General features: G+C 33.2%; 5 protein-coding genes across 5 annotated transcripts in view; 3 read left to right on the top strand and 2 right to left on the bottom strand.

Annotated features, from left to right (window-relative positions):
* HELRODRAFT_175720 (hypothetical protein) overlaps positions 1 to 610 on the bottom strand; it is a gene marked incomplete at both ends in the record, with an annotated part of 988 nt that extends 378 nt beyond the window's left edge. Inside the window, one exon of the mRNA XM_009023118.1 lies at positions 41 to 610. Within this exon, the coding sequence (XP_009021366.1) occupies positions 41 to 610 (570 nt within the window). The remainder of the gene's footprint in view (positions 1 to 40) is intronic.
* Positions 611 to 1554: 944 nt separating this feature from the next.
* Positions 1555 to 2911, bottom strand: HELRODRAFT_175721 (hypothetical protein; the record flags this gene model as incomplete). The annotated part of the gene is made up of 3 exons (XM_009023119.1): positions 1555 to 1696; positions 1750 to 2209; positions 2896 to 2911. 3 exons carry the CDS (start codon positions 2909 to 2911, stop codon positions 1555 to 1557), a joined length of 618 nt encoding a protein of 205 aa, XP_009021367.1.
* A 465-nt stretch (positions 2912 to 3376) lies between these two features.
* On the top strand, positions 3377 to 7935 carry HELRODRAFT_175722 (hypothetical protein; the record flags this gene model as incomplete). Its single annotated transcript, XM_009023120.1, has 4 exons — positions 3377 to 3568; positions 5555 to 5769; positions 6873 to 7006; positions 7403 to 7935. 4 exons carry the CDS (start codon positions 3377 to 3379, stop codon positions 7933 to 7935), a joined length of 1074 nt encoding a protein of 357 aa, XP_009021368.1.
* Positions 7936 to 11363: 3428 nt separating this feature from the next.
* On the top strand, positions 11364 to 12336 carry HELRODRAFT_175723 (hypothetical protein; the record flags this gene model as incomplete). The annotated part of the gene is made up of 3 exons (XM_009023121.1): positions 11364 to 11372; positions 11675 to 12009; positions 12198 to 12336. 3 exons carry the CDS (start codon positions 11364 to 11366, stop codon positions 12334 to 12336), a joined length of 483 nt encoding a protein of 160 aa, XP_009021369.1.
* Positions 12337 to 19340: 7004 nt separating this feature from the next.
* HELRODRAFT_175724 (hypothetical protein) lies at positions 19341 to 21803 on the top strand (the record flags this gene model as incomplete). The annotated part of the gene is made up of 3 exons (XM_009023122.1): positions 19341 to 20621; positions 20766 to 21179; positions 21777 to 21803. The coding sequence occupies 3 exons, from the start codon at positions 19341 to 19343 to the stop codon at positions 21801 to 21803; spliced, it is 1722 nt and encodes a 573-aa protein (XP_009021370.1).
* Between the last annotated feature and the right edge of the window lie 4449 nt (positions 21804 to 26252).

The following is a 26252-nucleotide window of genomic DNA, read 5'->3' on the forward strand; positions in this document are numbered from 1 at the left end:
GTGATATGCATCCTGCCACAATTTCCGAATTTTTATTTACATTTCCTGGCTCGATGTTGTTCCGCCGGTATGCGCTGAAAATATTTTTATCAGTTTTTTGTCTTTTGTCGTTCGTGTCGTTGTGGTCGCTGCTGCTTTGGTTGAAATTATTATTATTTTTATTATCATCGTTGTTGTTGTTGTCAGTGTTGTCGTTGTTGTTGCTAGCCTCAAATTTGTTGTTGCAAATGCCTGTGTCGGGAAATAAATTGAAACGATTTTTCCTACACAGAGCGCTTTTCGATCTAGACAAGAAGTTAGCGTTATTTTCTTGACTTCTGGATCGTGATAAGTTCTCAAAATTTTCGATAAAACTTGAAAAATTTATCTTTGCATCGTTTGCAATGTCTTCGCGGTTACTTTCACAACGAGTTTCTTGCTGTTGCTGCTGCTGCTGTTGTTGTACTAGTAGTTGTTGTAGATGTTGTGGTTGTTGTTGTTGTTGTTGTCTCACCTGATGATGAAATGTTGTTGTCGTGTTGGCCAGCTTCCGAACCATGTGAGATACGCTTGTTGGTTTTGGAAGGATTGATGGCGGTTGAGTTTTTTCGGCCAATAAAGCTTTATCCATTGTTAGATTATTTTATGATGTGATAGAATTCCCAATTGATTTGATAAAGCAGGATTTATTCAATTAATAGTTCTTATTGATCCAGAATTAAAAATCCTACTTTGTTCTAACTCTAATAGAAACAGACGTTAATCTTGAATTTTGAGAGGGAAAAAAACTTGTTGGCATTACATCTTATATTTTCATAAAAAACTTTTAAACAACAGTATTTTTAATTCATTAGTATTATTTGCGAAAAATTATTTTACTGTTTTAATCTGTATAGAGAAGAACTTTTTGAAAAAGTCTTACAAATAGATTTATTTAAAGTAACGCTACGAAATGGCGTTCGACTCCATTTCATAAGACATCACAGCACAACAAACGTTTAATTTTTTTTATAACCGTTTAAACATCTGATAACATGTGAGAAAACAGACTTATATATAAGACTTATATATATATATATATACCATATACAACATGCATACATAATTATATATATGTGTGTGTGTGTGTCTGGATGTGTGAGCGTGTGTATGTGTTTGTGTTTAACCCCATTCATTTATAAAACATCTAATTATTCACTATAAATAGACAAGAGAAAGAGAAATTTATAGAATCCACTCACTTTCATGTACGTTTTGTATGGCTGAGTGCGAAGCAGGTTGTAGAAAGCAGCACTAATAAAAACCATTAATAAAATAAATTATTAAAAAAGCTTTGTATATATTCATTCACCATCGTCTATATGGTCGGTTGGTTGGTTTAATGGTTGGTATTCTGGTTTATTGCAAGAAGAGACCATAAATATTTATTAGAATAAAATGATAAACTATAATAATTCTGATAACATTATGATGTGACAATAAACAAATTTTATTTGAAAAAATGGGTATTCAACATTACTGATTTGGACCGAAATATAATATGAGACTAATAAAGTTTCCCAAATTCTAAATAGCTTATGGCCTCTGACGCCGATCAACATTGAGATTCCATACTGTGTGATGCGTATCTATATTGAGTTGTCCTCTGGCAGCAACCCTCTTGTCGACAAGAGTATGGTAATCATACATGACTCTCCTGAACTCAGCAATTTCGTATCTGCAAGTCGGACAAAGATATTGCTTCTTCATCCACGTTTTGAAACACACTACATGAAAAGTGTGACCACGAAAGATCGTTCTATGAAATCTTCCCGACATATCGGGCAGATTTTATCCAAGAACTCACCTATGCGATATGGTAGGAAATAATTTTTTTGAACACGATAGCAGAGAGGAAAATAATCTGTGTGATTGATGATCCCATCAACGCCGTCAGAATCGAGGTGCAATTTTGATACATAATTTTTTGGGATATTCTCCACAATCTTTGTAAAAAAGAAATTTTGTTGGTCCATCATTAAGTTGTGCAGTTGGTCCGTGGTAACCGAGGTGAGCAGCATCAACGGCTCCTCATCTGGCATGAGATCCGTGCCTAAGGCAAGCAATTCAACAAGTTTTTGAAACTCTTCTGCTGGCACTTCATATTTGTCCAGATTATCCTCTGCAAACTTTTTATATAAACTCAACTTCTCTTTTTTCTCTCTCTCCTTGAATCCCGTTATGTAATCATCTATGATGTTTTTTAAGCAATTTCTAATCAAGCTGGTTCGAAGCTCAAACAATTTTGCGTGCAAAATTCTTAAATTCACAATCAAGAATTGATTACACTGAGCACAAATTTCAGAAATCAGTACATCGTTAAAAGATTGAATTTGTTAAATCAAGCCATATACCCTGGAGCTTATAAAGTACAGTTACATAGACATGAAATTACGATATACACTTTGGGTCGGATGAGTGTCTTCGTATTCTATTTTGTTATCTATGTTATTTTTTCTATCGTTACTACTATGTATCAATAGTCGGGATCGTTAATAATAATTTTTTAGCGCTTAATTTAACTTAATAACATTAACGACGCACACTTGATTGCGCTCATATTTCGTTTAAGTTAGGGTTTTCCTTGCATTTCAAACGGATCAGGGCGGGACCAAGTTCTTACAACAATCACATCATCAAGCCGACTGTAGAGCACTGAAGTTAAGTAGAAAATTTTCTGTTGTATGACGAGTAAAATCGTAATATGACGTATACGCTTTACATTGAGAAATTAATTGATTTCTCGTTAGAACTAAATGCATTACGAAAAATTTTATTCTACTCTGCCATCTAACGTTCTAAATTGAAATATTAATTTGATTTTGTGTTTAAAGAATTGCTTTTTAACAGGTACAACACCCCTACAACTGAACATACCACTCCACCCCAACATTTTTCCTTCACACTCACAATACAACAAAGAAGATCTGTGAAAATAATTTATAACTAACTCCCGCGAAGATGTTGCTTTGATAATTTGCATTTAATATGTCGTGATGTAATGGTAGGAAAAGTGAAAAAAAGATTTTTCAGCTCGAGAGTTATTGAACATTAAAATAAACTGAACGAAAAAACTGTAACAGCTTCTACAACGCAGGAGTTCAATGTCAGACTTGGAAAATTGGGACTTTAATTCCAAATTATTAGTCAGAATCGATCCAGTGGTTCTCACACGGAGATATCTGCAGAATCACTATAATTCTTGTTATGTTAAATGCCATGTTATGATGGGATGAACATGCGAGCGTGTTTTAGATTAAAGACTCTAATGATTGAATAAAGGTACTGTGAACGAAAGAATACTTCTTATATATTCTGAGGTCGTCGAGAGAGGTGCTCCACAAATCCGGATACAGATATGGATACAGATATAGATATAGATAGAGAGACAGATTCATACATTGCTACAATTGATTTGATTCAGGCAGTTGCACTTGACATAATGGCGACGTACAAAAGCAGAATTTTTATTTTTACATCAAGTTATTTCACCCCAATTCCTGAGGTAGAGAGAAAACAAAAGTTGAACATGCAGCAAGCAAAACTTTATGTAAGTTTTTTTTAAATTTTATTTACAAAAAATTCTTTTAAATTCTTTTAAACACAAAATAGCAATAAAAATAACAACGACATTCACTCGTGTGCCATGAGCGTCTAACGGATGAACGTTGTTTTCCATGCACTTAGAGATACAATGTAAATTTATTTCCGCAATTCATGCAAACACACCTACTGCACACACAAACACATGCACAAACACACACACATACAAAAACACGAAAACGATCACACATACAAACATACACACACAGACATGTATACACGCACGGGCACACACAAAATAAAATAATCTTACATTTACACATTTGCAGAGAGAGAAGAGAGGGAGAGAGAAAAAGAAAGAAAGAAAGAAAGAAGGAGAAAATAAAGAGAGAGAGAAAGAGAGTGAAAGAGAAAGAACGAGAGAGAAAGAAAGAAAGAAAGAGAGTGAGAGAGAGAATACTAGAATACTAGACATATGTATATACTGTATACATATTTATCACACATGTATGGCATATATATTTCTTTACTTCTTGATAAAAAATGTTTAATAAGGGAAAACCTAATATTGTGTGTTGTCAATAGACCAGACATCTTAAAACGAATTTTTCACTATAATTATTTCCACCATGTTATTCATCATCATGCTTGTTGCAGGCTTTCATATTTTTTAAACTGAAATTGAAGATATATTTAGAAAAAAAAGCTTTTTTAATTTTCTTGAAACATTTGCTTTTTATTTCGGTATTTTGATTTGCCAAGATTTTATTTAATTTATTTTATTATTTAAATTTTAATATTTTTATTTCTGCCTTTATGGCTTTTCATTTACTTTTTAAGATAAGATATAATCGTTCCAACGTGTACCTACTTTAATTGCTTCCATCATTCTCTCTGACTCAAGTTTTCAGTAGGAGAGTTCACGTTAATAATTATGTGTGTGCGTGTTTGAATGTGTGTGTCTTTTTTTCAGTCTCTCTCTCTCTCTCTCTCTCAATTCAAGTTTATAATAAATAATAATATTTAAACAATATAATTATAATATAAACACTTATGCAAAATATAAATACTTATGCAAAATAATAATTTATCTCGGAGAGATTTATTTTAAGCTAAATTCGACATGTCATGCATACAGATTAAATGTGGGCATCATATTTTTTCTCTCTTTCTTTCAACCTTTTAGGCATCTCCTTTGCGGATGATAAAGAAATAAATTCAAACGAAGCTTATTTTGTTCATTGTGTATCATATACACAAGCACACATCCATGTGTATTAATTTTTTTATGCTTTAAAATGTTTGTTTGTATGTGTGTATGCATGTGTGTTAGTATTTGTATGTAAGTTGTATCAGTATGCGCTTGTATGTTTGTATGTTTGTTTGTATGTTTGTTTGTTTGTATGTTTGCAATCAGTTCAGAAGCACGTTCTATACTTTTGCCCAAATTCTCATCCAACACAACTCGAAGTTATAAAAAATGGTGTTTGGCTGGTAATTGATAAGAAGTTATAAGTGTGGCACCGTGAGTACTTACGTGCGTGACGTTTGTATGTGTTTCTTTTTGCATGTTATTGTTAATTTTTGTATGTCTGTGTTTATTTTTGTATGTATGTATGTATGTATGTATGTATGTATGTATGTATGTATGTATGTATGTATGTATGTATGTATGTATGTATGTATGTATGTATGTATGTATGTATGTATGTATGTATGTATGTATGTATGTATGTATGTATGTATGTATGTATGTATGTATGTATGTTAAAACCAAAACATGATGAGTGACACTGAACCGTCAAACATCAAGTAACAAATGGATTAACACTTTGATTTGTCGTTAATTGCACATGTCGGCATTCAGTTGGATATTTTCAAGCACACAGACACGCAGGAACCGCTGCAACAAGCACGAAATGTGGTTAGTTGCCAAAAACAGTTCCCTGCTGTCGCATGATCTGACGCTGATCATTTTACATATTGCCTTAAGAAATTTAAGGGTGTTGGGGTCCATCGGGCCGAGAACCTCGATACATATTGGCAAGAATTCCATCTAGGGGAGGGCGTTTCCATATTTTTTCATTTTTTCGTCCGCTGCCCTGGCCGCGGCCAAACTGCATTCTTTACTTGTCAGGTTTACGTACCGTTCGGCGAGGGTGCCAGGGACCGTAACATCTCACGCCAAACATCTGCCGGCTCTCCAAGGTATTAGTGTGCATCCGTCCGGGCGCCTACCATCATGCGCAGAAATGCCGTATGGTTCCTTGAGAACCGGGATTGAAGCCTTGGAGAAGAGCCGACAAATGTATTCGTTTAGCGCTGAGTGACGTAGTTGACGGCCCCCACCCAGGCGACAAACCAAACCGTGGTGCCCAAACTCGTCCGCCCCTGCGCCACATCGGCACGTGTATTTATTCTGAATGACCAGGCCAAGTCTGAAGCCAATGGCAAATCTCACATCACAAACTCGTCGTCAAGCCTGGTGCCCACAGAGGTGTTGGGCCACGATCTCAACCACCCACAGCTGGCAACGCTGGACATGGCCAACAAACGAGCGGTGGAAAAGTCGTCGCCGCATGAAGACAACAAATTTTGAAAGATTTTGTTATATTTTTCGTTCAAAATTTGGACGTGCGTACGGTCCCCCGGGGCGGACACTGGGGGAAGAATATCGCGGCAACGAAAAAACCGGTGGAGCAGGGAAGACTGCAGGTCGAGAGTGGCAGCGGCAGAAGAATTATAAACAACGGGAGCCAGCTGAACCACGCTAAGCAACCCCAGCCCACCAAATCGCACCATACATCGTATGTATGTATGTATGTATGTATGTATGTATGTATGTATGTATGTATGTATGTATGTATGTATGTATGTATGTATGTATGTATGTATGTATGTATGTATGTAAGTATGTATGTATGTAAGTATGTATGTATGTATGTATGTATGTATGTATGTATGTATGTATGTATTTATGTATGTATGTATGTATGTATGTATGTATGTATGTATGTAAAAACCATCAACTCGCTCGCCAATGGGTCTCGTATAGAGGCACATTTGGCGATATTTTCCGAGAGACAGAAAGCATTACACTTTTGTAACAAAAGCGAAACATTTTGTTTTGTAAAGATGAAAGGTTATGTTTATTTGGATCGCCAGATATTTGAACTATTTTTGAACTTATATTATCAATAAAAAACTGTGTTTCTTTATTAATGGGTCCAAACGTTCCAATACAAATTGGCAGAAAAAAAGTTTTGTATTGTCATTTAAATCTTTATATTCATTATTCCGAAAATCTGCAGCTCCTATCTTATTGTAGGTTACACTTCACACTCCACGCCAAACAACAGCCACGGGAACACGGAGGGAGAGGAGTGCAACCATCCAGTCTGTTATTACTCTCTGAGTCTAGGCCTGCTGGTATGTACATATTCATGTATGTAATATATGTGTATTATTATTATTATTGTTCTTATTATTGATATTATTATTATTGTATTGATATTATTATTATTGTATTGCGAAATACGAGAGTTGGCAGACTTCTACTAGCTCACTATTTTAGTTACATTAATCGAGTTTTATATCGTTTTAAAGTATAAAAAATAGGTGTAAAAATTGCGAAAAATTATGACGAATAAAATGATATTAATTTTTCATAATTCTAAATATCTATTAAATTTAATTATAATTTTTAACTTAATTTTAATAATAAATGCTGCAAAATGCCCATATTGCTTTAGAGATTTTGTTAAACTCGGAAGCCACTCCTGGCGTTGTACAAAATCTACTGCAAACAGTAACAATTACAATGATGCACGTTTACAAACAGGTGACAATATCATAATTTCTCCAAATTTACTGGCCGATAATTTAAATAATAATATTGCCGTTGATACTGATAACAATTTAACAACTTGTTGCTGTGGTAGACGATGTAAAGGGAGAAAAGGTTTGCGAATGCATCAACGATCGTGCAAAACATTCAAGAACTTGCAAAATTCGAGAAAATCTCCAAATGATCCAGAAACGGATTCCAAATTGACGTCATCTCCGATGCAACAGAAAGAATCTCCACCGCCGCCAACATCATCGCCACCGGCAAACAACATCACGAACAATACACCACTCCCAGGGATAAAACTACCCAAAACAACAACTCATTGGCTTGAAGCCAATGCATATTTCCACTCTCAAATAGCAACACTGCCAAACATTACTGACATCAATAACTTCACTACCACTCTACAAACACTAATATACAATTATTTCGCATCAAACTACGGCACTCTTAATCAAAAATCAAGCTCAATAACAACACTCGATAAACCAATCAACAAACTAAAGTCAGAATTGAAACAATAAAATTTTTCAACAAAATTTTAAAAGACCCATTTCACAATAAATATCGCCTTCCAAATCGGAATCTATAAAATTTTCTCAACATTTGTAAACAATAGAATATACAAATATTTAGATTCAAACAACTTCATTAATAAAAACATCCAAAAAGGCTTCTACCCCAAAGTTGACGGTGTAGCTGAACACACGCAACTACTATCTCACCTTCTAAAGGACGCCAAGAGACATCAGAGGACAATCATTGTTACCCTCCTAGATTTAAGAAATGCATTTGGCGAGGTTAGCCATGATCTAATTTCATCGATCCTAAGTTATCACCACATCCCAAACCAGGTCAGCAATCTAATTAGATCAATATACGCCGATTACTCGATAACTGTATCGGCGTGCAACAAACTAACCTCCCCAATTCAAGTAAAAAGGGGGGTCCTACAAGGTGACCCAGGCTCACCATTGATTTTTAACCTCTGTTTCAATCCTCTAATGAAAATGCTAGAAGCAAAACAATATTAACAATGCGGATACATATGGGGACCAACAGCTAATCTAAAATCCAGAGGCTGGTTTCAGTTTACCGACGATTCGGCAATCATTGCTAACAGTTCCGAGAGTGCCCAGAGACTGATCAATCTCAGCCAAACATGGTGCAAATGGACGGGTATGAAGCTGAGAACTGACAAATGCTGTACATTTGGGATGAGAAAGCTGGACGGAAAGTATGAGCAGTTTTTGCCTCAATTAACAATAGATGATGAAATAATTCCCCGGGTGAATATTAACGAAGGTTTTACGTACTTAGGAATAATGTACGATTTTGAAGGCAAAGATACCAGAGAGAAAGACAAACTGCACAATAAGCTCAAGGTTATGCTGAAAAAATTGGTGGACTGGATATAACTGTTCAATGGAAGCTGGAAATCCTTAGGCGTTTTGTCCCTACTCAAATCTCATTTGAACTACGCACCTACAATATTTCGCTAACCTGGATAGAAAACACACTGGACCGCCTTGTGACAGAAACAGTAAGAGAATGGCTATCACTGCCTATAAGCAGTTGCATCGCCGAAGTTAGCTCGCTGCCGTATAAAACTGGTGGCCTCAACATAAAATCGTTGAAAGAGCACGCCGAGATACTTGAACTGACTGTCTGCCATGAAACTAACTTCATAAAATCAAAACAATTTAAAATGAATAAATATATTGGTAATTTGAAAGATAGTATTATTGATGACTTTAAGCATTGCAATATTTTAATTAATACCTTTGAAATATCGCCAATTGGCTTTTACAATCCTTTTAATATGTCTTTAATTGATATAACTTGGACCGATTATTTTAGATTTAGCTTGATTAACAGTGTAATTTCGTCATCATATGCTCTGTACTATGATAGAAACAATGAGTGAAGTTTTTTATACTATTTATCATCATGGTACTTACTTATTTTCATAAGATGACGAGCAATGATGACTATCCGTATTACTCTAACACTTTATCTTTATTTTATTTTATTTTATTCATGTAACTGTATATTTAACTATGTTCAATTTTATTTCATTGTCAATATTTTGATTTTACTTATGCTCTGTCTTTGGAAAATAAAAGAGTTCACATTATTGATATTATAATTATTATTATTATTATTGGTCAAATTCATATCGCGCCAATTATAATTTCAAATTTTCATCAGCCAGCACTCAATGTTCATAAACTAAAATAAAATAATTCATAGCAATGTACGTACGTATGTATGTATTGTTATACAATACATCCCTAAATAATGTTATAGAAAAAAGATGGTCAAGCTTGTTAAAAAATGAGATTGATAATAGTATTATGATATGCTGATATATATGTATGTATGATATATTTAGGATAAGTTATCTATGTTATATCATACTATATCTATAGATATAAGACTATCCTCTTGTTGCATGTATTGTATTTACTGCCTGATTATATACTGTCTTCTGCACATAAGAAGCTTTGCATCTCGTTCTTATGAATGTTTAAGAAGATTGAAATTTCGTTTAAATAATCTTTTAGTAAAAATGGTTCGTTATTTTTATTACATTTTAATTTGTAAATTACTAATTATATGTATCGTGTACGTGTGTGTGTATGTGTGTGTGAGTGTGTGAGTGTGTGTGTGTGTACGTGTTTGTTTTTATGATTTGTTGTTAATTTGTTAAAAAAGGTTATTCATTAATTTTATTTGCATTTTATTTGCAAAAAAATTTTAAATATAATTTTTATAAAAAATTAATAAAATCTTTATTCTTTATTATTATTATTCTTCTTCTTATTATTATTATTGATAATATTATTATTATTATTATTTATTATTTTTATTAATAATAAAAATAATTTTTTAACCTGTTCTTTGAATCATCTACCTTGATCAACTAACATACATACACGCACACACATACATACACGCACACACAAGCACACATAAAAACACACACACACATACACACGCACACATTCACGCACACGCACACTGTATTTATTACCATCATTATTCTAACAATTCACTTTGATGAAATGTAATATTATTTTATACCAACATTTTGATTTTTGTACACATTATCATCACCATCATGGTCATTATCTTTGTCATCATCATCATCATCGTCATCATCGTCATCATCATCATCGTCAGATGTATGTATGTTGAAAGGCAAACAAAACTTTTACTACAAACGTAACTGTTATGGAAAATGGATTTAAGTACTTCTTTCTCTCTCTATCTTGTCTATTACATACACACGACAAACACACCACACACACAAACACACACACACACACGCGTGCACACACACACACTTACACACACACACTCTTTCTCTGTCTTTTTCTATTTTTCTCCTTCTCTCTTACAGATACACAGATTCACACACACAAACACACACATACGCTCTTTCTCTTCCTTTACAGATTCTCAAACAGACACACACGTACGTACACACACACACACACACACACACACACACACACACACACACACACACACACAACACACATAAACTATACAAAACAAACAAATGAACATACAAATATAAATGTAAACTACACAAATGTTTTCGTGCAAAGATTTACATGCATTAATTGATTTACACAAAAGTCATTTCTCTCATTTCTTATCATATCCCATAGAATTGCATCGCGTAATCGCGTAGACGGTGAATATGGAATTTATTATGTATTATTATCATCTTTGTTTATCATATATATATTTTGATTATATATATATATATGTGTGTGTGTGTGCGTGTGTGTGTGTATTCACTTATAAATAATTAAAATTATAAATTTTTTATATATAATATATATATATATTATTTATAAAATTTGTCTGTATATATTCATTCAACTTTTAAATAGCAAATCAATGAATGGCAAGCACTTGAAGATACGCGAATGTAAAAATGAGACTGGTGGATTAACTTATTATTAATCTTACTGTCATTATTCGTTAATGTAAGTGTTGATATATTTGTTGGTTAAAAGTGGATCTAGGCAAACATTACGTCATTTCATCGTTTCCACCAACGGAGTATATTAATCAAAAATGCTAAATCGCATCTCCACCACACCGACATCAGTGGCGGCAGCAACGAACGCAGCTGCAGCAGCAACATCTTCAACATCAACAGCAACAGCAACAACAACAGCAACACTTCATCAACTTTTTACTCATCTCACAACAACAACAACAACATTACAACAACAACAACAGCAATGCCAACACGACTCCCGCATAAAACACGCCGAGGGCTTGGCCTTCACAATTATCGTGCCGACCATCTGCTGCATAGGAATGCTTCTAAACTTCACCATCTTGTTAATTCTTAAGTCGAAAAGGAATTTTCCTGAGTCAACTTATTTCTATTTGTTCCATTTGGCTCTGGCCGATTTCCTAACTTTGGGATTCTTCTGCCTAAACAGTGTCGGGAAAGGTTTCTACCCAAAGAGTTTTCATTGGCGAATGTATGAGATTTATGTTTATTTTTATTTTGGATCTATCTGCTCCAACGCCAGCATTTTCATTACTGTTACCGTTACTGTTGAAAGGTTGGCGCTTGTTTTGCTTGTTGTTTTTTTTGTTGTTATTATTATTGTTGTTGTTAATTTTTTTCTAATCAGTTTTCAGAAATATTAAAAATACTCACGTCGTATAACTCACATTGCGTGTGATAAAATACGTTGGGATACACCATCATCACTTTCATCACCCACAACACCATTATTTTCATCTACAGCCACACCACCATCGTCTTCATCTACAACTACACCATCAACGTCTTTATCGTCTCACTCAGATTCATCTTCATCATCTTCATCCATCCCATCCTCATCATTTTCATCATCTCAGATTCATCTTCATCTACAAACCTGTAACCTCAAAAATTTACTGCACGCGGAAAACAGCTCGCAGGGTTGTGCTGGCAATTTGGATCTTTGCTATCTCCTTCAATTTACCAAGGTAGGATGATGATGACGATGATGATAACGATGATGAAGATGATGATGGTAGTGATGGTGGTAAAGATGATGATGATGGTGGCGATGAAGTGGATGATGACGACGACAACAACGATGAAATAAACATAGCTCTGCTTTGAACGATTGTTTGAAAAATTGATAAAAATTTTTTGAAATTTTTAACTGGGAATTAAACTATACAAAATGTATTTCTGATGTTGCGGTATTGTATTGTATAATATTTTTTGTATTGTAGGCTTTGGTATCGTACACTACACCGAATACTGTGGTTTTGTATTTCATTATGTTGTGTTGTTCTTGTACTGTATTCTGTTGTATCGTGTTGTATGGGTTTATATTGTAACATCTATGTATCAAACAATGTAGGTGTGTTATAATACTCTACGGTGAAAATTTTTTTATATAATAATTATTATCATTCACGATGATTGTGTGGTGATAAAAATATGATGAATAAATATTGGTGAAATTATTTATAATAATGATAAAATGATAAAAAAAGGAAAACCTATTACTTTGAATTCTAAAATTCACTGGGAAAAATTGATAGGCAGTGGCCAAAAATGATGACGAGCTAATTATGATGGTGACGACGACGACGATGATGATGGTGGTGTCTATGAAACATTTATGACGCAATGGGCGTTTGATAATGGGAAATGGGAAATGATGATAAGTAATGATGTCACCAATGATGATGACGTCAACGATGTTGATGACTGCAGAGGTAATGATGATGACCGCAGATGTAAGGACAGTTAGTACTGTTATGATTAATGAAATGAGCATTGACAGCAATGAGTGTAGTGATAACAAATTATGCGATAACACTGGTGATGACGATGACGATGAGGACGATGATGACGACGATGATGAAGAAGACGACGACGATGATGAAGATGATGACGACGACGAGATTATGATGAAAATTTAGACGTCTTGATGATTGTGTAGATGAAAAATATCTCGAAAAATATAACATCCATTTATGAATAAAAAAGATAGAATCAAAACATTGCTCGTGTTTTGATGGATAAATAAGCCTTTGCTCCAAAGATGTACGTATGTCTATGTCTATGTTTATATGTATATATATATATATATATATATATATATATATATATATATTGTCAGAAATGCAATTATTGATGAAAATCACAGCATGTTCCGCGTTAGTTAGCTTCCTATTTAATTTTTCGATTTCCCCAACTGTAGATCGTAAATCATTGTCAAGTTTCTTGAGTTCAAAATCAAAATTTTTATTTATTTAAAGCATGATAGAACTGAAAAGCTTTTTTCGGTATTCCTATACCATCTTCGGTGTTCGAATTGAAACGTTGTGTATGTGGCCAAATATGTATATGTGGCTCAAGTATAAATGTATTGTGTCTTTACAATATATATATATTTATATTTATATTTATATATATGTATATATTATATATTATACATGTCTATTTTTGTTAAGGATATAGATACTAATTTAAACAATACAATACAAATCAATTCAATACAACGCAATTGAATACAATCAACAAAACACAATGCGATACAATAAAATGAAAATATACATACAAATACCGATACAATACGATACTAATACAGATACAATACGACACAATACAATACAATAGAATACAAATACAATTACAGATTATTCTCCATGACATGGAGTGAAGATGGTGTATTAACATTTACAACATTTGGTCAGAGCTCCTGGTACAAGTAAGTGAATTAATGATGAATTAGTCGTGAATTGCTGAACTAATTCACAAGTGCATTATTCATTTGTATTGTTTAAGTGTTAATATATGTTTATGTATATGTGTGCGTGTGTATGTTGTTTGTTCATGTGTTTATGTGTGTGTGTGTGTGTGTGTGTGTATTTGTTTTGCTTGTTTGATGTGTGTGTAACTTTTTTAGCATCATGAAAATTAATGAAAAAGACGCAGTTTGGCCATAATAGAATCCATAAATGCAGATAAAAATGTAATGCAATGTAGGAATACATCGGAAGGAACAATGCTAAATCATATTTTCATATTTTCATCCACTTCAAATCCTCAAAAACTGAGCGTTCATATCTTTGAAAATTAAAATTAAACACATTTATGAACTGCCTCAAGATTTAAATAAAGGAGTTTTTGGATTTAGCTAATTATTGGTGGAAAAATTGTTGTAAAGTTGTAGGTACGATTTTTATGTATTTATCAACAGAATTTTAATATCTCAGAGTAATTCATGCGCCAGAACATTCATTGCTCAATGTTCATTAATTTCAGTTTTATTTTCTAAACTTTCAGAGTGGAATGCGGATTTCACTGAAAATCAGATAAATTTCAGTTACATTTCATTGTTTTTTGTTGAATCTTTGTTCGTTTTAAATAAATAAACTGATTAACTTCTTTCTACATGCCATACAGAAACGTAGAAACTCATTTAATTTTTTTAATTACATTTATTTAGCAGGGACTATTGCAGCTGTCTAAATTTGATGAATATTGAAAAATGTCTGAAAAAGTACGTCTGCATGTGTGTGTTTCTGTGTTTGGATGTGTTGTGTATGTGCGTATTGTGTGTGTGTGTGTGTGTGGTATGTGTGTATGTGATGTGTGTGTGTGATGTGTGTGTGATGTGTGTGTGTGATGTGTGTGTGATGTGTGTGTGTGAGTTCGACGACACGAATGAAAAAGTTTGATGGAACGAACAGCTTATTAGGATTGCACGAGCGGTTGAACTAGCACGTATGAACTGACTGTCAGATAAATTTGATAACATGTAAATGAAAAAAGTACACAACAGAAGTTTTTAAAATTTATAAAGATAAGCAAACGCAACAAAATACATTCAGCTGCACCCATAAAAGAACATTCTATAGACCAACAAAAATAAAGAATCAAATAGCATAAAACAAACAAGTTGCTAAGCAAAATAAAATCCATAGATTCAAACACCAAAGTAAACATCTGAACAAACAAAATGTAACACACACACCACACGCACACATGCACGCATACAAGCACTTTTTCCTATTTATAACAACTCGTTCCTAAACTAACATCACATTTTTGCACATTTCTAGAGTTCTGAATGATTGATCTTTCATTAAAAAATTTTTCCTCCACATCTTTCAAGACAGACTTCAAATCATGCGCTTTCCATAACATTCACCGATGCAACATTTTGTGTGTGTATTTCGTGGTACTTGAGTACCAATTTTCTATGGTACTGTTTTAGTACTTGAGCACCAAACTTTGTTGTACTTGGTTTTTGCATTTTTACTTTCGGCTCTGTTGTTTTAATTTTGATATTTGCACCTGATTTATAGATGATAATACCTGAAATGTTTGTGCGGGTGATGTGTTTATCTTCCTTTATTAGACTGTGCCTTCATTTCTGCATGTAGAAATGATATATGTACGTGTAGTTGCTGCTCGAATGCAGTTGTTGGCACTGCCCTAGTGACTTTGCTCTCATATCACTTAGTTGTAATTGTTTTTTTATTGATAGATGATAATTAGCCAACACGCGTTGAACTCATTCGATGGAAAAGTGAGCCACCTTTCAAAATAATACATACATCCTAATTAGATCATGCTGTGTTTTGTGTTTGCACATACAAATATGTATACAAATGTATGAAATGAATGAGTTCACAAATATGAATGGATATACAATTATGAATACAAAACGAACACACATTTAACTTCATTTCGTGAATGCATAGAAGATTGCGTCTGCTAATTGAACATTGTCAACTCATGGTACGTTTGGTGCACGCGTTGCAACTGTCATAGATGGCACATCATCATTGGCATTTCGTCCTCGTCGTAGCATCAATTATTTTTTTAATTTTTTTTTACTATTTTTTTACAATATTATTATTATTATTTTACTTATTTTTATTTTATCACATATTTTTATTATATAAAAATCAACCAGTCAACAAAAATTTTTTTATTACAACGATATTCTCTTCACGAATGCATGGCATTAGAGCTGATCGCTAGGATTAAACGGTAGACTACCTATGTTATGGGCTCTTCTGAGGTTTTATGGCGATTATGTCGCTACAGCCGCTGCCACTGCTGCTGATGATAATGACGATGATAATGATGATAGTAGTAATCATTATCATTATCGTCATCGTCATGAAAAATATGGGTCCATGATTTTGATAAATATAATGGAGATTATTATAATTGTGAATTTAAACTACTATTTTCAATGAAACCTGAAAAAATTGAAAATTTTTCTGGAGAAAAAGATTCATCTTTATTTGTACATTAAATTAAAAGAATCGAAGTAATTTTTCTCTGTTAGGCGTTGCAATGTTATTTAATTCGGTTCATGTTGTCTGAGTGAAATCCTAATTAGAAAGAAAAAACAATTTTGCTTAAATTGAATATTGAATTGAATAAAAAAGAAGAAATAAATCTTTTGAAAATTGTAAATCAAATTATTTGTATGGGATTAGTCATTTGCTGCCCATTCGAACAAACAATAAACTTAGGAAACGATTTCTTTTCCAAGCTAACTCATAAAAATAAATAACTTAATTTTAAGCCCGGATAGGCCCTACGTGTATGTATTAATATATATGTTATAGCTTTGAAAGCCACTAAAACAGTCGATCTCTCGAAACAACATTTATATATCTAACAAATTTTAAGGATCGTCAAATTGCGACACCACCAAGAATAGCAACAAATAAAAGTTAGCTATTGGTAAAACAGAAATAACTTATACAAAAATCTAACAAACAAACAATAAACATCCATTTAGCAGCATAAAGACTAGAGAACAATCGCATACAGAATCATACAAATACATATAACATTAACAATACTAAACATACAATTACAAACATATAGCAACAACATACAAAAACATACAAATATGTACAACATACAAAACATACAAATACATATATACACAAACAACAACACACAACCCCAAAAGGAATGCCTCCATTCGTAAAACACAATTAAAACACCATATGTGGGACTAGAAATTTATGCAAAAGTGATCATGTGAATGAACATCCATTCGCATTCGAATACACACACACACACACAAACACACACACACACACACACACACACACACACACACACACACACACACACACACACAAACACACACACAAATACACACACGCGCGCGCGCATACGAACACACACAGCGTATTAAATTTGGTTTAAAGTTTAATAATTTTCATTTCGTAATTTTTTCATTGATGCGTTGAAAACTTTAAATGAAAAAAAGATTACTAAAGTTAGTTTGTTTCTTTTTTCACTAAATATTTTGATAATCCATTTTGAATGCATGCATTAGTTAAGAATATAGCAGAAAAAAATATTTGAGTAAACCACACATACAAAACAACTTCTGCAAACATTATTTCCAGTTATTTTCATTCTTCTCAATAAAAAGGTGATCTAGTTTAGGAACATCGCCAATTATGACCACCACAAAAATATTAAAAAAAAATGAAATGACAGCATTTTTCTACGTCATAACAACGACAATGTATGTAAATATGCGTGAATGAAAGCCTGATCGCACCACAACTCAATTACTGAAACGTGAAACCGCCGTCCGAACGGAGTACCAGTCATCATCTCACTCTCTCCCTTCCACTGTAAACGAAAGAAAACTACACGTAAGCTAAGCTGATTTTTGCGTATATTTTGTTGTGAAAATTTTATAGGCAACACTGATTTTATGAAAGAAAGAACGAGCCAAGCTAACTTCATCCGTCACACTGAGGAGAGGAGTCATTTCAATAGAAGATTTTTATACTAGAGGGTGACAATTTACGAAATAGAAGAATGATTACTCGTTTGTAAAGTAACTAAAATATAAACACAGATGCGCACATACGTTCGTTAACGCAACAATACATACGCACGAACTTACGGAGAAACTTAAAGTTACACAAACGAAGAAAATAAATAATTTCAATCACAACATACGGCCATAGCATCACGTTTTTTTTGAAATAACTTTTACAGGATACCTAATTCGGATTAAGTTTACATTTCGAAAATCAAATTACGTCCAGTGGAAATTAAAATTTTTATTTCTTTTAAACTTTTATTTTATTTTGAAAAACTTTTGTTCGTGTAGGCTAGAAAGGCTATTAAAATCACCTCTGATAATTCAGAATAAAAATTATTCAAAATAAAAATTATTTCATCGGCATTGTCAGCAGAGTAGCAAATGTTTCAACAACAAAAACAACAACGTTACACGCATACAGTTACAGATACAAATCTAGAAAACAAACAACAACGTTACACACATACAGTTACAGATACAAATCTAGAAAATCTAGATACACATACAGATATAGATACACACACATACCAAATGTTAAAACCGCGGGAATGATCAATTTGCGTAATACGATTAATTTCAATTAATTATTATTATCGTGGTTATTTGTTATCTTTGTTATCTTTGCTATATTTGTAATCTTTGGCGTTGGAAAAATAGGATCTTTGAAGTTATAACACTGGTGTGGTGCTTTTAAGTTTACAAGAATACATAGATCACCAATGCAGCTAGGAGAGCAAATACAAAACTTCAGTTAAAAGTTGACGTCACGAATTGATTGGTCACGTGGTATTGAAATTCATTTTCTTCTAAGGACACTATTTAATTAAAAATCTCCAAAAATGTTTCTAAAAAAAATATCTTTGATATATCAATGTCACAGCGGAGTGTTTTTTAGTTTGTGTGCATGTTTGTTTGTGTGTGTTTGTTTGTTTGTTTGTTTGTGTGTTTGTGTGTGTTTGTTTGTTTATGTGTGTGTTCGTTTGTTTGTGTGTGTGTGCTCGTGTAAAACAAATGATTTATTAATTCTTATCCAAAGAGCGTTCGATCGTAATAAAATGATGGTAATCATCTTCAGGGCATTCATATGGATGTACTTCGCAGTGACCACAGTGGCCAGTTCGTGCAGTCTCATCATCTTCAACACCCTCCTCATCATCGCCATCCACAAACGCAGAAATCAACAAAAATTCAACAAGTACGGCAACAATTACGTCACCACCAACAACAACCTCAACGATTACGTCATCAACAGCAATAACAACAACATCAACAACAACAGCAGCAGCGCAACTTCACAAATTCTGGCAACTACGAATAACTTGTTGACGTCGTCGGCGCTAACTCTCTCACTTCCGCCTGAGCTCATCACGAAGATTGAGAACAGCATAAAAAATGATTTCGTCGTTCGAGGCCACGAAGGCAACAGTGACGTAACGAACAGCAACGATGACGTCATCAACAGTAATAACATCAACGACAAAATAATTAGCAACAACTTCAACAACAACAACAATAACAACAACAACAACAATAACAACAACAACAACAATAACAACAACAATAACAACAACAACAATAATAATGATTATAATTCTATTGTTTCGACTTTTATAGGCGGTAACATTAACAACACTTATGAGAGAGGCACGGCAAGAAAATCATGTCGCAACAGTTTTTACGAAAACATGAACACTTCAAGTATCAACATTAATAATTACAGCAACAAAAACAACATCAACAACAACATTCACAACAATAACAATCCTATTTTTAACAACACCATCGATCTAGATTATAACAATATAGACAACAACACAATGAATGATGTTATAAATAACAACAACAATAATTCCATAAGCAACAACAACAACAACAACAGCAACAACAATAGTAATAATAATACCATTAATAACAACAACAATAACATTAACAACAACAACAATATCATAAACAACGACACACATATTGACTTTGAGAGCGCTCCGATCGTAAGTAACATTCAAAAACGCACCAGTAGTTACGATAATGTAGAATACATTAATCTAAACAACAACACGAATGACAACAGCAACAATAACATTAACAAGAAATACAACAACAACAACAACAACAACAACAACAACATCAACATTTATACCATCGATGCAAAAAACACGGCCGATAATTTTGGATACACTTGCATAAAAAACGCGAGCGATAATAAGTCAAAAAACATGATCGATAATGAAAACAAAGAACCAAAGAACACAGCAAAGAACATTGTAAAGAAAACAAACGCAGACCGTATCTTCGGCAGCATAAACAACAGCCTCGATAGCTTGGATAATTTAAGTAATGTTAGTTCGGTTGATGTATTTTTCTTCGATAATGACAACAACGACAAAAATAATAATACAAACAACAATAACATTATCATCAACAACAACAGCAACAATGACATTTTTAACACCAATAACGCAACAACAACAAACAATAACCAGCCCAACGACGGATTTTTATACAGCCGAGCCATCAGTATAAGTTGCAACACACTCAACCAATTCAGATTCGGGAAAATGGCAAAACAACAACATGAACCACAACAACAACAACAACCACAACAACTAAATAGCAGCACAAACGATCGAAACGTAGACAACAACAACCTCATCAACACAGACAAAGTGGAACCCACCAGCGAAAACACTTCGCCCCTTCGATCATTCATCTCAAAATCCGACCAAGAACTCAAGCAAAACGTCTTTCAGACCAATCTTAAAAAACTGAAAGACAAAAAAGTTCAGATATACAGTCTGGCCGCCATGTCGCTAGCGAACAGGCGACAGCAGAAACAGCAGCACCACAAGCAGCGGGAAGACATTGCGCTGACCTTGACATTGATTGCCGTCGTTGTGGTTTTTCTACTGGGGGAAATCCCCAGTGCAGTATTTAGTAGAAATATTGTCGGGCCGATATTTGGTTGGTTGTTGGTGGTGATGACGTTGTTGGTCTTGCTGCTGATTGGTTGACTGACTGGTTGGTTGATCTGTTGATTGATTGGTTGATTGATTGGTTGTTGATGTTGTAGACGGGTGGTTGGTCGTTTATTTTAGCTAGTTGCTGTACTAGATATAGATATCAATTTATCTTATAAATTTTATTTAGTTGCTGCATTTGCGTCTTCATTAATTTATCGTGTCACTAAATGTTTTCAATACCATTTTAATACGCAACATTAATTCTGCGCTCGTTCCCCCAAAGAACTCGACAAACAACTTTTTAATTTTTTCACTTTTAAATCTAAATCTAAAAAATGTCTAAAACCAGCATTACATTTCAAGAAGACAAAATCTACATATAAACTCGACAAAACAACAAAAACGCTCGCATACAAACGCAAAAACTAAACATAACATGCGTGAATGTTTATAATACAGACATGTACACCCCATACAAACGTGCATACACACAAACACATACATGCAATCACATACACAAATTCACACTTTTAGGCAAACAAAGGCATACTGCATTTATAGAAACAAACATAAAATTATACATTTGCAAATAAACATACATGCATACAACTGCACGCATAAAATTGAACATATAAGCATGTATACAAAACGAAACTAAACCAACATACAAACCTTAAAGTACACTTGGACTATAGCACACATTATACATTCACAAATACAATAAATCCTCAAAAGTATCAACACACAGAGCACATATGAAAGTTATAGATCTATTTGCAGTCGAACCCGGCCACTGGAACACTGTGATTAAGCGCCTCAACCATTTACCTACCAAAACGTATACGGATATTAAAAATTCAAACAGGAAATGAGACATTTACGAAACCCGGATACCGAATCGCTCTGATAGTCGGAACGATACTGGTCACCTGGCAGCACTCGACCAACTTCATCATCTACTACGTTCTCAATCATAAATTCTGTAATGTCGTTAAGAATAAGGTGAAGACGACTAAGATGATGACAAGTGATTCTGATTATTTAGATGACGATGATAATGATTGAACGATGATAATGATTGTCATATTGAAGATGATGATAATGATTTTGATGATGACGTTATTGACAATGATGATGATGATGATGTTGTTGCTGTTGATGATGATGTTGTTGATGATGATGATGATGATGATGCTGTTGATGATGATAATGATGATTTATGATAATAATACCAAAGGTTTTTTTTGTTAACAGGTAAAGTTTTTTTTACTTTGGCTAAAGAACTGGAGCAAAACTAGAAAATCGAAATGCTGATAATGTTGAAGAAAGGGGATAAGAAATGAAAGAAAAAAATAACATTCGAAAAAATTATGAAAAAATTATTTTTTTGATGTTTTGTCTTGTTTATGTGTTTATTTGTGTATATATGTATGCATGTACACGTGTGTGTGTATGTATGTGTCTACGTGTGTGTGTGTGTGTGTGTGTGTGTGTGTGTATGTATGTGTAGGTTTTGTTCTGTGTATGTGTATGTGTATGTGTACATATTTGTGTGTATTTGCATGTATTCATCATTTGTTATCAAGCTTGTCACCAATGGGTCAAAGTCAACATCATATTTATCACCAATGTTGAAGAGGTTCATCTGATAATTTTTCACATAAAAATTATTTATTAATATAATTTATTTTGTCGTTTGCAAACAAATCTTACGAAGAAAATTATATTTTTCTGTTTTTTGTTGAATATTAATATCATTGTAGAAATAGAGTTTTAGTTTTGAATAATATATATTCATCTCACGGTTATTTCAATTTCATTATTTGCGATTCCAATTTAGAATTTTTAAGAGGTACCGACATGGAAGAAGCGTTTGATTAAATTATTTATGCCTGGCCAGACATCAGCAAAGACATCTAAGCATCAATTTACTTCTTCTTCTTTCTCGTGCCTTATCCTGTCAAGACATTGGCGACCATCGACCTCCACAAAACCCGATCTATAACACTTTGTAGTAGTTGAAATGTGGTGATATTCAACAAGTGGCACAAGGACATCACGAATGTTATTCGTTGTTGACCGCGATCTCTTTTCCCTGCAATCTTTCCAGCAGTTGTTAGATTTTCCATTCTTTCCTTCCGCATGATGTGACCTAAAAACCCCATTGGATGATCTGTAGTAATTTCCTCTTTTCATCATCGGACTGTTTTAATACATCCTCATTCGAAGTATGAGAGGTCCAACTAATTCTCATAATTCTTTTCAGAGACCACATCTCAACAGCGTTAATCTTTTTTTCCATTTCTTTAAAAAGTGTCCAGGACTCAGAGCCGTAAGTTAGCACAGAAAAAATGTAACACCCTGACAGTTTTAATTTTGTTGATATTCTGATTTTACTGTTGGTGATGATGTTTTTCATTTTAGAATATGCATCTTTCGCCATAGCTACCCTTCTTTTGATAACCACGTCACATTTGCAACCTGAGATAATCAGACTTCCGAGATAATTGAAGTCGTTGACCTGTTTCATTTGTTTATCATTAATAATTATGGAACAGAGATGTTTAGAAACAATCGTTTGCAGTTTTTCCATTGAATTCACTATAATTCAATTCAATTCAATAATCTTTTTATTCAGCAAACACATGCGGAAAAAACATATGTTATTCGCTAGGAGACCGGAAGCTCGCACTTGTAGGGCCACCCAGATCAAATAAAGACAAAATACTTCTAAATAAACATAAGTAACAAAAGAAGAGTCTCAAAAGTCCATACACACACATACACGCAATTATATCCATTCACTTATTTACCAAATAAGAGCTGTACCATCAGCATATCTTACATTGTTTATATTCAAACCTCCAATGGATATTCCAGGTAGATCGTCTGTCTTTCTCATGATGATCTCTATATAGTGATTGTACGAGTCTGTAGAGAATACAAAACCTTGCCTAACACGCATAATTATGATACGTATATGGGGGCTAATCAACGCTTATCAAGTAATAGATAATAATTTGTTTGCAATAATCATATTTAGTGGTGATCATGTTATGATTCAGAGTGGCCCTGTCAATAAAAAAATCCTTGTTATGTTATGTTATAATTCAGAATAATAATGCTAAACATAATGTGCTACATTGCCAATTCATTCAAACTAAAATAATGCCCTTGTCCACAAAAAAAACTCTGATATTTTTTTAAAAGTTTATTTACCCGTGTAATAGTATTTGTATAGTTTCTTATTTGAACCACAATTTTTAGCCACTATTTACGGTTATACACTAGCCCGTATTACTCTCTAGAAAAACTGATTAAAACTTTAAAATTAAATTTTACTTTAATATATTTAGCAAACACAAAAAAAGTTATAACAAAATGTAAAAATGACACTGGTCGACGTGACAAAACTCAGCTGAAACATCAGAGATTTGAATAATATTCAAATGCTACTAATTTCAAAAATTCAAATAGGATCAGTACAATAAAACCGAAAATGCAAATTTAACTTCTGATAACTTTTGCACTAGTTTGGGTCTTTTGCAGTAGAAAATTCCCCCATCAATTACAAGAACCTATTATATAAAATATGTGAAAATATTCTGAAAAAAATATAACAAATCACACCATAATATATCATTATATTTCCTTATATATCATTATATGATCTGTTTTAAAACAATTTTTCAAGGCCCATTTGCCTAGTGTCAACAATTTTTGTGCCAATTCTGGATATATAAAGAGCTAAAAAGCCAAGTCCAATTTGAACAGTTTTGGTTTCTCCAATAAGGGTTTGACATTTTTCTACATTTAAGCTAATTTTTTAATAAAAATTGTATCAAATGAATTTTTTTACCATTATATAGCAGCCATCAATTTTTCAAATATTAATATTTTTTAAATTTAAACGGTAGAATGAAGATCCTCCGCTTTTTTGTGTTAACTTTTTTGGGTAATTTTAGTACTGTTTCATTCCATTTTGTAATTATTCCCTTAATTTTTATTGAATTTTTCAAAACTTTTTTACACTTTTTAATATTTTAATTCATTTAAATTTGTTTAGCCTTAAAAACAAATGAATTATTATTACAATTAAAAAAATAATTATAGTTTTCCAAGTTGACGCTGTCACCGAAGCTGAACAAAGTGCTGCTGTAGCAGAGGCTAAAATTAAGCAGCGTAATATAATTTATTTTTTACACACACACACACACACACACACACACACACACACACACACACACACACACACACACACACACACACACACACACACATAAACAAACACAACCCACACATAGTCAATGATATCTATCTCAATGAGGATGATAAAACGTGCAGAACTGGCTCAAGTCACCGATTGACATCCAAACTTTCAGAACAGTCGGACAAAGTGAGGTGCCAACATGGAATGCTCCAGAAGAGCAGGAAATGACTATCGCAATGGGTGGTTACATTGCATATAACAGGCGTTAGTACAACTTTACATTAAAATTTTTTTTTTATTTTTCGTCTCTTACACTTTATTTGACTTTAAATTCTTCAAGATTTTTTAAAAATTTATTTATTTATCCTGAATATTATGGTCTTCAACTCAGTCAAACTTGTTTCAAGTTGGGTCAAAATATATTAACTGCAGTCTCGTTCTACAACATTGAAAAATCCGACGCAAGTGACATCGGCACGTATGGAAAAAACTTCTTGACCGCTGAGTTCAAGTGGCCGAGCGAACATAAGATCGAAGGAAAAGAATATGATTTCTAAGTAAAATTACCATTGAAATAAAAAATTAAAATAGTAAATCATTTTATTAAAACACCTAATAAGAACGAACATTTAATAATTGTGTAGTGTTGGATGCCTCTTGCATAAATTTAGATCAAATAGAATGAAAATAATTTAGATTAAACATATTTTAAAAATTCGAAATTACTAAAAATTTTAAAACTTGCTTTTATTTTTTCTTTAGATAACGCTATTTTCACCAACTCTCTCGACAAGAGAAAC

The sequence above is a fragment of the Helobdella robusta genome (genome assembly GCF_000326865.2).
Source record: "Helobdella robusta unplaced genomic scaffold HELROscaffold_34, whole genome shotgun sequence".
Classification (NCBI taxonomy): domain Eukaryota; kingdom Metazoa; phylum Annelida; class Clitellata; order Rhynchobdellida; family Glossiphoniidae; genus Helobdella; species Helobdella robusta.